General features: G+C 36.1%; 1 protein-coding gene across 1 annotated transcript; it reads left to right on the top strand.

Annotated features, from left to right (window-relative positions):
• Positions 1 to 1,243: 1,243 nt before the first annotated feature.
• LOC117316156 (low affinity immunoglobulin epsilon Fc receptor-like) lies at positions 1,244 to 15,855 on the top strand. Its single transcript, XM_033870667.1, has 4 exons — positions 1,244 to 1,682; positions 12,209 to 12,345; positions 12,987 to 13,077; positions 15,531 to 15,855. The coding sequence occupies exons 1-4, from the start codon at positions 1,298 to 1,300 to the stop codon at positions 15,758 to 15,760; spliced, it is 843 nt and encodes a 280-aa protein (XP_033726558.1). The 5' UTR covers positions 1,244 to 1,297; the 3' UTR covers positions 15,761 to 15,855.
• Positions 15,856 to 16,423: the final 568 nt, after the last annotated feature.

Genomic DNA, 16,423 nt, shown 5'->3' with positions numbered 1-16,423 from the left:
AGCACAAGGTCGGACAGCATGTTGATGATATAAAGAACAGGTAAGGGTAACTGGAAGGAACCGAAACCATTCAATCGCCTGACTAGAAGAGAGATATGAGCGGCCGGGTACTATGGCCTCCCTACCTGGCAGGCGGGAGGGCGGACAGCCCGCTGCGCGGACCGACTGAGCGGCCGGGTACTATGGCCTAGGCCTCCCCACCTGACAGGCGGGAGGAGGGGCAGCCCGCTGCGCGGACCAACTGAGCGACCGAGTACTGTGGTACCTAATCTAGATGAGGCATGATCGATAGACTTTCTTTTCAATTTCTCTCAATCTTATATACTCTAGTATTGTAAAAGTGAGATAGAATAGTAATTCTAACGTGTTTACCAGGTAATCGGGACCTTGCAAAGTCCATCACCTATTTATATATATATTTATTGTATATAATGAAAAATATTCAATCTATTAAAGTGATATTTGGGCTATTGAACCATATAAAATTTTGAGGAAATAAAAAGCTTATCCGGTATATTTTGTCATAAAAAAGTAATACACATAACATGTCACAGTATCTATAGTAATACCAAATATACTTCACTCGTGTGTCTAATATTTTGATATTTTTAACTCGTGAGTATTTGGTATTACTGAAGACACTGTAAGGTATCCTCTATATATCAATTTTCCATCTTTAGATAGTAACATCAATGTTTCCCACTCGGTGTTTGTGTTTAAGTCGATTCGAAAAGTGTTTCCTTTATCAGCTGCTAACACCGGACAGTACCAAAACTATTAAGTTGTTGACGAACGTCAAGTTTTATGTGAAACATCATAATATTTTTGGGAAATATTTTAATTCCTTATGTGATGTGAAATTAGACATGTTCGATGTCCGTTAGTGTATCTGGTGTTTCATGTGATAATTAGTGCAGACAAATAGTGGTCAAGTGATTAATAATTGCAAAATATGCCACTGTCGGGTAAACTATTCAATAGCACGGTTTCAATCTTACTAACAGAACATACAAATATTACCCAGTCGGATACTTTTTCAATGCTTATTATCTATATCAATTCATATAAGATGTTTTCATCACGAGAGACGTCATTTGATGTAATCCATAGCCTAGGATAAATTACACAGGACGTATCAGTTACCTGATATGTTCATAGGGTTGCCAATGGATTCATAAAAAATACTACCAATGTTGTTCTATGAAACCACGTGATCAGTATTTTGATAACAGCCCTATGGGAACTGAATTTACGTGTTTTTATTCTACAGGAACCTACCACTTAGGGCTTTAGAAAGATGAAGAATTGTATGTATTTACTTCTGGTTGGTGTGATTTTGATATCAAAGTGCGATGAAGTATTTTTAGACGATAAAGTTTCGGTGGAGAAATCCGAAGAGAGAAGTTTGACAAGTGAAGTTGTCGGCCTTTTAAACGGAACTTATTTCAACCTAAACGAGAAAGTATGTCAGTTACAAAGGCGAGTCGATACAATCGAACGAGACACAGACTCCAACATTCAATGTGAATGTAACAATACGGAAATACTCGAGTTCAAGCAATCGATATCCAACGAACTGAAAGACTTCTCAAAATTCCTGTCCGGGTTTGAAAATGAAATACGCCTTTTGAAAAATGAGCAGACAGAACTACGAGAGATTTTGGACGGAGGAGACATTGACGGTAGGGTGTTGTAGTACTATCACTAGTATTTATAGTAATTACTATGAATACCATCAATATTATTACTATGATTATCAGAAAAATCTGACATTATAATAATTTCTTAGATTCAAGAAATTTACTTGATAAAATTCCAAACCAAAGTTTGAAAAATCCAAATTATAAAAAAAAAAAAAAAAAAATCGATTCATTTTCCATTATTACAAAAAAAAAAAAAAAAAAAAAAATACAACTATATTTATTAGTCTTATATACAAATGTATTTAATGTTTTGATTATAAGTCACCATATTGGCTTTTCTTTGGATACTTTAAACTGATTTAAACATGGCGCCACAGTCCAATTGATAAGAGATGTGTTTGTTTATTTGTATAAGAAGTTGTGTCCTTTGAAACAATTTAAACAGGATACATTTAATTTAGAAATGGTGTTAATATGCATAATAACTTAGAATTGGCAATGTGCATAAGTGGGAAAACCTGGGGCGAAAATATATATAGCAGATACGACTGAAACCTTACCCTCCTTATCAGCCAGATTCGGGACGTAGGAAACGTATTACTTAATCGCAATATCACGGCACGCCCGTGCTCTCTACTGACGTCAACATCAAATCTGACTGACAAATACAGCTATTTACAACAGTGTACATTCCCACGTGCGTAAACATGTGCGTTATTATAATAGAGACAGATGGTAGTCAATAGACTGGCCACCAGTTTTTTTGTTACGAATTGCACAGCTAAAATTCTAATACTCGATTGTCTCCCCTTAGTTTGCAACATATGAATTGGACATATCCTAGAGATTAAAATCATAAAGGTCAATGTTATTCATAATTTTGATATTCTACAGACAGGGAACTATTCTCAGTAGCCAATTATTATATATGATATGATATAATACCAGCGTCCTACAGTGGTCGCCTACATGGCCCACACAATAAATTATATACATTATGTTAGTAATAAACAGCTTAGCTTATAACTTAATACTTGACGTTCAACACCTGTGACAACTGTCTATTTCCACATATACATATCTTGCAAAAGCTACAAAATGACTTTTCACACGGGTTTAATGGCATATTTCACTGTCATGGCCTGTAAAAAATGACATACAGAGCACGATCGATAGATTTCTTTTTTATTTTAAGACCCGGCGGCTTATTGATTTTATCATATTGAAAATAACAACTACTTTCTTTTGATACCCGGTATACTTCCGTCATATACATGTAATAAGCTTATATAATTTATATAATTTTGGCAAAGTCTATATAAGAGCGCAGCGATTGGGTAAAATGTATGACGTAAGGTTGTAGACATTATAATATAGATACACTGGTATAGCCTAGGTTTCCCCTGGCCCTGGTACCAGAAAACTGACAGAGTTCTGTATAAGTCTGGTGTCAGGAAAACTAATAGTGCTTATAGTAATGCTGGTTGATATGCATCGTCTATCGCTTTGCTTGAGTGGATCGTAGAACGGAAGCGAGGAACTGTAGATTATTTAACTTATAATTACAGAGCTATATATGACACATATACATATATATGATAAAGAATAGAATTTCCTGTCGTAGTTGTACTGTGATGAATATTTATGATATGTGTACAATTCGCATCCATGTATGTAAATACATTGCGAGCCAGGTGTTCATATCATCTAATAGACGGCTTCCACTATGATCATATTAAGATATCGGGCGACCAGGTACCTTGCCTTGAAATGTCCGACATTTTCGTCATTTTTTTTCAAAAACGGGATAACAGAAAAAGTTCGATGTACTAATTGTTCGATCAGACAATATATCTTTCAATCACTAATGGAAGTTTGTGATGTCGACAAGACTAGTTATTGTGATTTAAATTTAAAGGAAATCTGCGTTTTGAAATATGACTTAAACATAGTATTAGGTCCATGTGAGTTTTTGTCAGGTATTCCACACTAGTTGGGAAAATATGCTTTCAACATCTTTATCACAGATATCGATAGCAAAAAATAACAACGGGTGGTAAAGTGCTGGTGAGCTGGACTTGTCTTTTGAATAAGAGTTTACACTCATTTGTAATAATGATGACTTGCCACATGATGCTAACAGAAAAAGGTGTCAGAAGATGGGTATAATGAGCTGGAAGGCATGAATAAAGGAATTTTTAAATTTCTTTCTTTCAGAAATATCGTCAAAGGCCAAAGATTTTATGGCTAAATGTAGCTTAAAGGCGGTTATATGGAATCCATCCAGGCAAATGGATTATCAATAATACATATATCACTTGCGTTCTTTTGTCAATGGTGAGCGGCTTTGATGTCTCACTGATATCATTCTAGTTTCACTATAAATTTGACACATAAAAATGGAAACTTAAATCTTTGAGGATTGGTAATAGCTTTAAGTATGTAACTGGTGTAGGGTATTGATAGTGTAAAGTATGTATCATATGGAGGATAGTAAAGTATGTAGCATATGGAGGATAGTAAAGTATGTATCATATGGAGGATAGTAAAGTATGTATCATATGGAGGATAGTAAAGTATGTATCATATGGAGGATAGTAAAGTATGTATCATATGGAGGATAGTAAGGTATGTATCATATGGAGGATAGTAAAGTATGTATCATATGGAGGATAGTAAAGTATGTAGCATATGGAGGATAGTAAAGTATGTATCATATGGAGGATAGTAAAGTATGTATCATATGGAGGATAGTAAAGTATGTATCATATGGAGGATAGTAAAGTATGTATCATATGGAGGATAGTAAAGTATGTAGCATATGGAGGATAGTAAAGTATGTATCATATGGAGGATAGTAAAGTATGTATCATATGGAGGATAGTAAAGTATGTATCATATGGAGGATAGTAAAGTATGTATCATATGGAGGATAGTAAAGTATGTATCATATGGAGGATAGTAAAGTATGTATCATATGGAGGATAGTAAAGTATTTATCATATGGAGGACAGTAAAGTATGTATCATATGGAGGATAGTAAAGTATGTATCATATGGAGGATAGTAAAGTATGTATCATATGGAGGATAGTAAAGTATGTAGCATGGAAAGTGGTAGTAGCGTCAAGAATTAAGATTTGGAAGGTGGTAAAGCGTAAAGTATGTCAGATACAGAGGTGGCAATAATGTAAAGTAGTAAGATATGGAGTGTGGCCTTAGTGTAAACAATGAAAGATATGGAGTGTGGCTATAGTGTCAAGTATGTAAGATATGGAGTGTTTGTTTGTTTGTTTTTGTTTAACGTCCTATTAACAGCCAGGATCATTAAAGGACGTACCAGGTTTTGGAGGTGGAGGAAAGCTGGAGTTCCCGGAGAGAAATCACCGGCCTACAGTCAGTACTTGGCAACTGCCCCACGAAGGTTTCGAACTCGCAACCCAGAGGTGGATGGCTAGTGTTAAAGTGTCGAGACACCTTAACCACTCGGCCACCGCGGCCCCGATATATGGAGTGTGGCCATAGTGTTAAGTACGTAAGATATGGAGGCTGGCCATAGTATCAAGTATGTAAGATATGGAGTGTGGCTATAGTGTCAAGTATGTAAGATATGGAGTGTGGCTATAGTGTCAAGTATGTAAGATATGGAGTGTGGCTATAGTGTCAAGTATGTAAGATATGAAGGCTGGCTATAGTGTCAAGTATGTAAGATATGGAGTGTGGCTATAGTGTCAAGTATGTAAGATATGGAGTGTGGCTATAGTGTAAAGTATGTAAGATATGGAGTGTGGCTATAGTGTTAAGTACGTAAGATATGGAGTGTGGCTATAGTATCAAGTATGTAAGATATGGAGTGTGGCTATAGTGTTAATTATGTAAGATATGGAGTGTGGCTATAGTGTCAAGTATGTAAGATATGGAGTGTGGCTATAGTGTCAAGTATGTAAGATATGGAGTGTGGCTATAGTGTTAAGTATGTAAGATATGGAGTGTGGCTATAGTGTTAAGTACGTAAGATATGGAGTGTGGCTATAGTATCAAGTATGTAAGATATGGAGTGTGGCTATAGTGTCAAGTATGTAAGATATGGAGTGTGGCTATAGTGTCAAGTATGTAAGATATGGAGTGTGGCTATAGTGTCAAGTATGTAAGATATGGAGTGTGGCTATAGTGTTAAGTATGTAAGATATGGAGTGTGGCTATAGTATCAAGTATGTAAGATATGGAGTGTGGCTATAGTATCAAGTATGTAAGATATGGAGTGTGGCTATAGTATCAAGTATGTAAGATATGGAGTGTGGCTATAGTATCAAGTATGTAAGATATGGAGTGTGGCTATAGTGTCAAGTATGTAAGATATGGAGTGTGGCTATAGTGTCAAGTATGTAAGATATGGAGTGTGGCTATAGTGTAAAGTATGTAAGATATGGAGTGTGGCTATAGTGTAAAGTAGTAAGATATGGAGTGTGGCTATAGTGTAAAGTATGTAAGATATGGAGTGTGGCTATAGTGCCAGGTATGTAAGATATGGAGGCTGGCTATAGTGTAAAGTATGTGACATATTGAGGGTGGTAATAGTGTAAAGTATGTAAGATATGGAGTGTGGCTATAGTGTAAAGTATGTAAGATATGGAGTGTGGCTATAGTGTTAAGTATGTAAGATATGGAGTGTGGCTATAGTGTCAAGTATGTAAGATATGGAGTGTGGCTATAGTGTAAAGTATGTAAGATATGGAGTGTGGCTATAGTGTCAAGTATGTAAGATATGGAGTGTGGCTATAGTGTCAAGTATGTAAGATATGGAGTGTGGCTATAGTGTTAAGTATGTAAGATATGGAGTGTGGCTATAGTGTCAAGTATGTAAGATATAGAGTGTTTGTTTGTATTTGTTTAACGTCCTATTAACAGCCAGGGTCATTTAAGGACGTGCCAGGTTTTGGAGGTGGAGGAAAGCCGGAGTACCCGCAGAGAAATCACCGGCCTTAGGTCAGTCCCTGGCAACTGCCCCCCGAAGGTTTCGAACTCGCAATCCAGAGGTGGAGGGCTAGTGTTAAAGTGTCGAGACACTTAAACCACTCGGCCAACGCGGCCCCGATCTATGGAGTGTGGCCATAGTGTTAAGTACTAAGATATGGAGGCTGGCTATAGTATCAAGTATGTAAGATATGGAGTGTGGCTATAGTGTCAAGTATGTAAGATATGAAGGCTGGCTGTAGTGTCAAGTATGTAAGATATGGAGTGTGGTTATAGTGTAAAGTATGTAAGATATGGAGTGTGGCTATAGTGTTAAGTACGTAAGATATGGAGTGTGGCTATAGTGTCAGGTATGTAAGATATGGAGTGTGGCTATAGTGTCAGGTATGTAAGATATGGAGTGTGGCTATAGTGTTAAGTATGTAAGATATAGAGTGTGGCTATAGTGTCAAGTATGTAAGATATGGAGTGTGGCAATAGTGTCAAGTATGTAAGATATGGAGTGTGGCTATAGTGTCAGGTATGTAAGATATGGAGTGTGGCTATAGTGTCAGGTATGTAAGATATGGAGTGTGGCTATAGTGTAAAGTACGTAAGATATGGAGTGTGGCTATAGTGTAAAGTATGTAAGATATGGAGTGTGGCTATAGTGTAAAGTACGTAAGATATGGAGTGTGGCTATAGTGTAAAGTATGTAAGATATAGAGGTGGCTATAGTGTCAAGTATGTAAGATATGGAGTGTGGTTATAGTGTAAAGTATGTAAGATATGGAGTGTGGCTATAGTGTAAAGTATGTAAGATATAGAGGTGGCTATAGTGTCAGGTATGTAAGATATGGAGTGTGGCTATAGTGTAAAGTATGTAAGATATAGAGGTGGCTATAGTGTCAGTATGTAAGATATGGAGTGTGGCTATAGTGTAAAGTACGTAAGATATGGAGTGTGGCTATAGTGTAAAGTATGTAAGATATAGAGGTGGCTATAGTGTCAGGTATGTAAGATATGGAGTGTGGCTATAGTGTAAAGTATGTAAGATATAGAGGTGGCTATAGTGTCAAGTATGTAAGATATGGAGTGTGGTTATAGTGTAAAGTATGTAATATATGGAGTGTGGCAATAGTGTAAAGTATGTAAGATATAGAGGTGGCTATAGTGTTAAGTATGTAAGATATGGAGTGTGGCTGTAGTGTAAAGTATGTAAGATATGGAGTGTGGCTAGAGTGTCAAGTATTAAGATATGGAGTGTGGCAATAGTGTTAAGTATGTAATATATGGAGTGTGGCAATAGTGTAAAGTACGTAAAATATAGAGTGTGGCAATAGTGTCAAGTATGTAAGATATGGAGTGTGGCTATAGTGTCAAGTATGTAAGATATGGAGTGTGGCTATAGTATCAAGTACGTAAGATATGGAGTGTGGCTATAGTGTAAAGTATGTAAGATATGGAGTGTGGCAATAGTGTCAAGTATGTAAGATATGGAGTGTGGCTATAGTGTCAAGTATGTAAGATATGAAGGCTGGCTGTAGTGTCAAGTATGTAAGATATGTAGTGTGGCTAGAGTGTCAAGTATGTAAGATATGGAGTGTGGCTAGAGTGTCAAGTATGTAAGATATGGAGTGTGGCTATAGTGTAAAGTATGTAAGATATGGAGTGTGGCTAAAGTGTAAAGTATCTAAGATATGGAGTGTGGCTATAGTGTAGAGTACGTAAGATATAGAGTGTGGCTATAGTGTCAAGTATGTAAGATATGTAGTGTGGCTATAGTGTCAAGTATGTAAGATATGGAGTGTGGCTAGAGTGTCAAGTATGTAAGATATGGAGTGTGGCAATAGTGTTAAGTACGTAAGATATGGAGTGTGGCTATAGTGTCAAGTACGTAAGATATGGAGTGTGGCTATAGTGTAAAGTATGTAAGATATGGAGTGTGGCTATAGTGTTAAGTATGTAAGATATGGAGTGTGGCTAAAGTGTAAAGTATCTAAGATATGGAGTGTGGCTATAGTGTTAAGTATGTAAGATATGGAGTGTGGCTATAGTGTAAAGTATGTAAGATATGGAGTGTGGCTATAGTGTAAAGTATGTAAGATATGGAGTGTGGCTAAAGTGTAAAGTATCTAAGATATGGAGTGTGGCTATAGTGTAGAGTACGTAAGATATAGAGTGTGGCTATAGTGTCAAGTATGTAAGATATGGAGTGTGGCTATAGTGTCAAGTATGTAAGATATGGAGTGTGGCAATAGTGTCAAGTATGTAAGATATGGAGTGTGGCTATAGTGTCAGGTATGTAAGATATGGAGTGTGGATATAGTGTCAGGTATGTAAGATATGGAGTGTGGCTATAGTGTAAAGTACGTAAGATATGGAGTGTGGCTATAGTGTAAAGTATGTAAGATATGGAGTGTGGCTATAGTGTAAAGTACGTAAGATATGGAGTGTGGCTATAGTGTAAAGTATGTAAGATATAGAGGTGGCTATAGTGTAAAGTACGTAAGATATGGAGTGTGGCTATAGTGTAAAGTATGTAAGATATGGAGTGTGGCTATAGTGTAAAGTACGTAAGATATGGAGTGTGGCTATAGTGTAAAGTATGTAAGATATAGAGGTGGCTATAGTGTCAAGTATGTAAGATATGGAGTGTGGTTATAGTGTAAAGTATGTAAGATATGGAGTGTGGCTATAGTGTAAAGTATGTAAGATATAGAGGTGGCTATAGTGTCAGGTATGTAAGATATGGAGTGTGGCTATAGTGTAAAGTATGTAAGATATAGAGGTGGCTATAGTGTCAAGTATGTAAGATATGGAGTGTGGCTATAGTGTAAAGTACGTAAGATATGGAGTGTGGCTATAGTGTAAAGTATGTAAGATATAGAGGTGGCTATAGTGTAAAGTAATGTAAGATATGGAGTGTGGCTATAGTGTAAAGTATGTAAGATATAGAGGTGGCTATAGTGTCAAGTATGTAAGATATGGAGTGTGGTTATAGTGTCAAGTATGTAAGATATGGAGTGTGGCTATAGTGTAAAGTACGTAAGATATGGAGTGTGGCTATAGTGTAAAGTATGTAAGATATAGAGGTGGCTAGAGTGTTAAGTATGTAAGATATGGAGTGTGGCTATAGTGTAAAGTATGTAAGATATGGAGTGTGGCTATAGTATCAAGTATGTAAGATATGGAGTGTGGCTATAGTGTTAAGTACGTAAGATATGGAGTGTGGCTATAGTATCAAGTATGTAAGATATGGAGTGTGGCTATAGTGTAAAGTACGTAAGATATAGAGGTGGCTATAGTGTCAAGTATGTAAGATATGGAGTGTGGTTATAGTGTAAAGTATGTAAGATATGGAGTGTGGCTGTAGTGTAAAGTATGTAAGATATAGAGGTGGCTATAGTGTAAAGTACGTAAGATATGGAGTGTGGCTATAGTGTAAAGTATGTAAGATATAGAGGTGGCTATAGTGTCAAGTATGTAAGATATGGAGTGTGGTTATAGTGTAAAGTATGTAAGATATGGAGTGTGGCTGTAGTGTAAAGTATGTAAGATATGGAGTGTGGCTAGAGTGTCAAGTATTAAGATATGGAGTGTGGCAATAGTGTTAAGTATGTAAGATATGGAGTGTGGCAATAGTGTAAAGTATGTAAGATATGGAGTGTGGCAATAGTGTCAAGTATGTAAGATATGGAGTGTAGCTATAGTGTAAAGTATGTAAGATATGAAGTGTGGCTATAGTGTTAAGTATGTAAGATATGGAGTGTGGCTATAGTGTCAAGTATGTAAGATATGGAGTGTGGCTATAGTGTCAAGTATCTAAGATATGGAGTGTGGTTATAGTGTCAAGTATCTAAGATATGAAGTGTGGCTATAGTGTCAAGTATCTAAGATATGAAGTGTGGCTATAGTGTTAAGTATGTAAGATATGGAGTGTGGCTATAGTGTCAAGTATGTAAGATATGGAGTGTGGCTATAGTGTCAAGTATGTAAGATATGGAGTGTGGCTATAGTGTAAAGTATGTAAGATATGGAGTGTGGCTATAGTGTCAAGTATCTAAGATATGGAGTGTGGTTATAGTGTCAAGTATGTAAGATATGGAGTGTGGCTATAGTGTCAAGTATCTAAGATATGGAGTGTGGCTATAGTGTCAAGTATGTAAGATATGGAGTGTGGCTATAGTGTAAAGTATCTAAGATATGGAGTGTGGCTATAGTGTAGAGTACGTAAGATATAGAGTGTGGCTATAGTGTCAAGTATGTAAGATATGGAGTGTGGCTATAGTGTAAAGTATCTAAGATATGGAGTGTGGCTATAGTGTAGAGTACGTAAGATATGGAGTGTGGCTATAGTGTCAAGTATCTAAGATATGGAGTGTGGCTATAGTGTAAAGTATGTAAGATATGGAGTGTGGTTATAGTGTCAAGTATCTAAGATATGGAGTGTGGCTATAGTGTCAAGTATCTAAGATATGGAGTGTGGCTATAGTGTAAAGTAGTGAGATATGGAGTGTGGCTATAGTGTTAAGTATGTAAGATATGGAGTGTGGCTATAGTGTCAGGTATGTAAGATATGGAGTGTGGCTATAGTGTCAAGTATCTAAGATATGGAGTGTGGCTATAGTGTCAAGTATCTAAGATATGGAGTGTGGCTATAGTGTCAAGTATCTAAGATATGGAGTGTGGTTATAGTGTCAAGTATCTAAGATATGGAGTGTGACAATAGTGTCAAGTATGTAAGATATGGAGTGTGGCTATAGTGTCAAGTATGTAAGATATGGAGGGTGGCTGTAGTGTTAAGTATGTAAGATATGGAGGCTGGCTATAGTGTAAAGTATGTGACATATTGAGGATGGTAATAGTGTAAATTATGTAACATATGGAGGGTGGTAATATTGTAAATTATGTAACATATGGAGGGTGGTAATAGTGTAAAGTATTAACATATGGAGGGTGGTAATAGTGTAAAGTATTAACATATGGAGGATGGTAATAGTGTAATTTACACTATGTTTGTAACACATTGAGGGTGGTAATAGTGTAAATTATGTAACATATAGAAATTGGTAATAACGTTAATTATGGTACTACATAACTATACAAAATCCCATTCTTTTTTTCATGGATACAAATTTCTTTTGTCAGAGATGTGGTACCTTCGAATACGTTGAAATGAATTGTTAATATATCAAGTGATCACTGGTAATGTCACCGGGATTTTATGTGATAGTTATTTTATTGGTAAATTTTAATTGACCTCATCAATGTGATGTTTATCAGGTTAATCTAGTGAACCATGCATATCGACCTTCTAGAAATATATTTACCTAGGGCAAGATTTCGTTTAAGTGTTTTAAACAGTTAGAAACATTAAGAACAAGAAATCCAATATTACCAACTGACCCCTATTATTTTGATTAAGATATGCTTCTAGGTGAGAACATGCCCTGGAATCTATGTAGATTAACATGGTGTAGACGAAGCAAAATACACTGATTTATCTTATCATTGATTTTATTTAATTTTGTATTTTATTTATTCATTCATTTATTTTTCATTTATTCTGTGTTTTCTTCGATAGCTTTATTCGACTTTTATTCTATTTTAGCCAGTACAACTTCCAGCCCCACCACTTCCTCCACTACAACCACACCACGAGTCTGTGACGATGGCTGGATCGTATCTCCGGAAAAATGTTACTATGTCTCTAGTTCCTCTGAGAAAACGGGGTGGGCTACAGCAGTAGTGAGTTGTAGAAAAACTTTAACCAATATCTATCATTGAATATTAATGATTACTCATTTGGTAACAATATTTCTTAACATTCGAGTTCTAATGTTTATTTAAAAAAAAAAAGTATTTTAGTCTGGAGATATTTTATTGTGTATGGTGACACTTTATTGTGTATGGTGACACTTTATTTTGTTTGCTTAATGACGGGTAATCTCTTGTAAACTCGTATTTTTTCTACACAAATTTTCCGTCACAATTTTTCACAGTTCTACATTTTAAAATAAATCAATTTGAAATATGAAATAGAATAAAGTAAAACGATGATCAGTAGCATTTTTTTTTATGTTGAATCTGAGTGAGACAGAATAACTAACTTTAAAATCAATTATTTGGGTTATAGACAAGTATCCTTGTTTCTTGTCTATTTTGCGGCAAAGTGATGTGTTATGTAAACAAACGAAGTAGGAATGCGGTATTATGTGCATGTTTTACCCTATTGAACCACTGTTCTTACACCTAAGTTGACTCCCAAAATTCATAGGGAGGAACGCTTAACTGAAGGCAAAAATGAGGCAGTGACAACTCAGGAAAAGACAGCGTGTCTTTGAATATCTGGTTGCAAATCTAATAGCATATGCCTATCCTTATTCCAGAGCCGCTGCAAGTATAAGGGAGCAAATCTGGTCGAGATCAAAACAGACGAGGAATCTCGATTCATAATGCAACATTTGCCGAGCCGTGTTGGTGAGTAATCAATATTGTTGTTTCTTTTAAAAGCAGGACATCAAAAGAATTTACCAACAAGAACACAAAACAGTATTTCTTTATTTACAAATTTGTGAATAATGAATCAACTCGAAAACCATTAAAATGCCAAGTCCTCAAAATGAGAAGGGGAATAACCGGGTTAATGAAAACGGAACTTTCATTTATATATTTGAGAACTAAAATATCAACAATAGTTTGTACTATAACGGCTTCCTTTGTACTTTGGTGAATACATATCAATATATTTACATTCTGCGTTGCATTTGTCTATATGTCGTTAGTAAACCAAATTGTATTCATGAGACTGTATACTACAACTTACAGTGATTCGGTCAGTGTATGAATACTGCTCCAGGTGTTGTAGGTTAAACAATGGCCGCCAGTTACTTTCGGTCTAGAGAGCTTTGGAATGCTAGCATTTATTTATAGAAACCACAACGAAAAATAAAGCAACGTCACAAGTTATGAGAGTATTATTTTATAATAAGAAAAATGTAGTCAACACGAAATAACTGTAAGTGCCATTCTTGATCTATACGAAATATGATCAAATTGTCAATGTCGTCACACTCACAGACACAGGGGCTCGTTCCGAATTTTCAGAAAAGCAAGACACGATAACAATAAAAGTAAAGTATTTATAAAAAAAATCTTGTATAAATATCGGGAGTATCGACATGGTTTCCGGTTGTGTATATGTAGGCCTACTGGATTTTAGTTTTGTGGTTATTCACTGATGTCAAAAGCCTACCTTACAAAATCGAGCCCCTGTGAAGTTGAAAATCGTCTGCTAAGTTAGCGACACTGAATTGACCGGTTAGACTGGAATCTGTTTCGAACGAAATATCCTTGTAATCGTTTTCCCCTATTGTCAAGACGACTTTCATTTAGAATTTAAGAGCTGATATTCTTCTTAAAATAATGTAAATCCAGTCGATAGAAACATAAGTGTTTCCGAGGAATCGAGTCTGTCCTGGGCAATGCCCGTTCAACGCCGCATCACTTCTAAATGTTAACTTATATCATTGCGCAGAAAAAAAAACGGTTTCGATTTTAAACAATCAGAAATTATGCAATTGTGAACAATTTGACGATACATACAAACGTATATAAAATAAAAAATAAAGCGAAATGTGTACAAACACGATCTTATGTGCTTGCTATTAATAACGTCATCAGGGACTATATTATTCCTTCTGGAAATTTCGGCTGTTCCGGTATTTGAACTTGATGACGTCAGTGATAGAGTAAGCGGCAAATTTAAACGCGTCATAACCTACAGTAAATAAAAAATCTTTATGAATGTAAATATAAGCATTGAACTGTTACCAAATGGTAGTATACAGTCGATATGAATACAATTTGGGTGACAGATAAATAGAATGTCGCCCGTTAATATTTTTTGATTTATTGAAAAACGGCCGCTATGACGTCATATTCATTGTTCCCAGCATCTTTCTAATGGCAGTATCTAATTCATCTGTACATTAATGTTTGGATATGTTTTGGAGAAGAAAAAAACAACAACAAGAACAAAATATTTCATGTGACGGGTCAGCTTCTTATTTTCATTAGGGCCAAGGACCAATTGCGCTTTTCTAGCAAAAAAAAAACAACAAAAAAACGTAAGATCGACCAGATCTACAGTCTCAATATCGGATTGTCATATTAGCAACCAGAGTCACTTAATGACGTGTGTCAATTTTTGGAGGAAGGAAAGCCCGAAGAAAAATCATCGGCCTTCGTCAGGTCCAGGCAGCTGCCCCTCGTCGGTTTCGAACTCGCGACCTAGGCTAGAGCCGGAAGGCTATTGATAAAGTGTCGAGACAACTTTTTTTTATATTTTTCAAAAGATTTTAAGCATCAAATTGAAACGTACATTACACATACATACACATATGTACAGTTAGTTAAAAGAAGTATCACACAACATACACCTTAACCACTCGGCAATCGCGGCCCCCGAATGTCAATGTAACGACAATACATAAAGTTTGCATAAAAACATCATTGGCCTCCTTTCAATATCAAAGCATTAAGATATATTGAAATCCTCAAACGACATCCTTTCTTTAACCAAAATGACTGCTAAGATACATGTTACTAGCAATCGAGTTTATTTAACTGAAAGACTTGAACCTACAAAGAATGGTGGTGTATGGCCAGTGCCATGCTGTGATGAAGTGCTATCGAGTTTGTTCAAAGGAATTGACGCAACCGAGCCCCTGTTTAAGGCCATATACATGTACATGTATGTCAAATGTACAATTTTGTTGCTATGAAAAAATCCTTTCAGTACTTTAATTTCTACAAAACGAAAAAATGGTCAGATACATTCCGTTACTGTTGTAAAAATATCACTTTTAAAACTATAGGGAGTTTATGTCATGGGTTTAATAAAAGTGAAAATGATATATTTATATTTCTAGGAAACAGTGATATCGTGTACACTGGACGGGAAAGGAATGACGCAAACAAATGGGTTTTTCTCAGCAACGGCGAGAACGTTGATACATCGGTGAGGTCATGGGCTGAAGGGGAACCGGACAATACACGCGAACAGACATGTGGATGTACCCGCAAGTCCGACAACTTCATGATGCATGACTGTGTCTGTGGAGGTTTCAGCCTCTTCTATATCTGTGAAATTACACGTTAAGTCCCCTTTTGGCGTACAGGTGACGATGTAAATAGAGCATATACTGTTTGTCATATAAAATATCATGTCAGCAGGAATATACTTTAATACTGATACCTCTGTGTTTGGTTTTTTGTCAAATAGAGATAATGAATAAAGATGTACTGGAATGACTCATTCTTTTCCTCGGAACCAATGTCTACTAGATCAAAATCGCCTAAAATTACAGGATTTGTGGGCGGTAACATTGGCAGCTTCAATAATGCAATACAACGTTCAATCAACTTGCGGGTGAACGTTATACCGTCGTCAGAGGAACATAACGAATCAATTAGGGTCAAACATGATAATAATTTCTAGCTAGTTTATATATATATAAGCTAAATAAGAGATATGAGATAATTGTACTTGCCAAAACCCCGAATAATTTATGATTACATTAGTAGTAAATTCTGTCTTCCTTGGATTTGATATATAGGTATCTTTATATTTACCGCCAACAACAACGCTGTGCAATAATACTATTTTGACCTCCTTGCTGGTAAGGTTTCTCTGGACAGGTGATGTTGCGACCCTCGAGCAAGTGACGATCGTGACGTCATAATTTGATCACGTGATGCAAAGGGTATACTATTTTGTCAAGGTCCGATTGGAATGAGAACATAGCTGTGAGTAGCTGCAAAA

The sequence above is a fragment of the Pecten maximus genome, chromosome 18 (genome assembly GCF_902652985.1).
Source record: "Pecten maximus chromosome 18, xPecMax1.1, whole genome shotgun sequence".
Classification (NCBI taxonomy): domain Eukaryota; kingdom Metazoa; phylum Mollusca; class Bivalvia; order Pectinida; family Pectinidae; genus Pecten; species Pecten maximus.
Note: the sequence above shows the minus strand (reverse complement) of the source record. Positions and strands in the feature narration are given on the sequence as shown.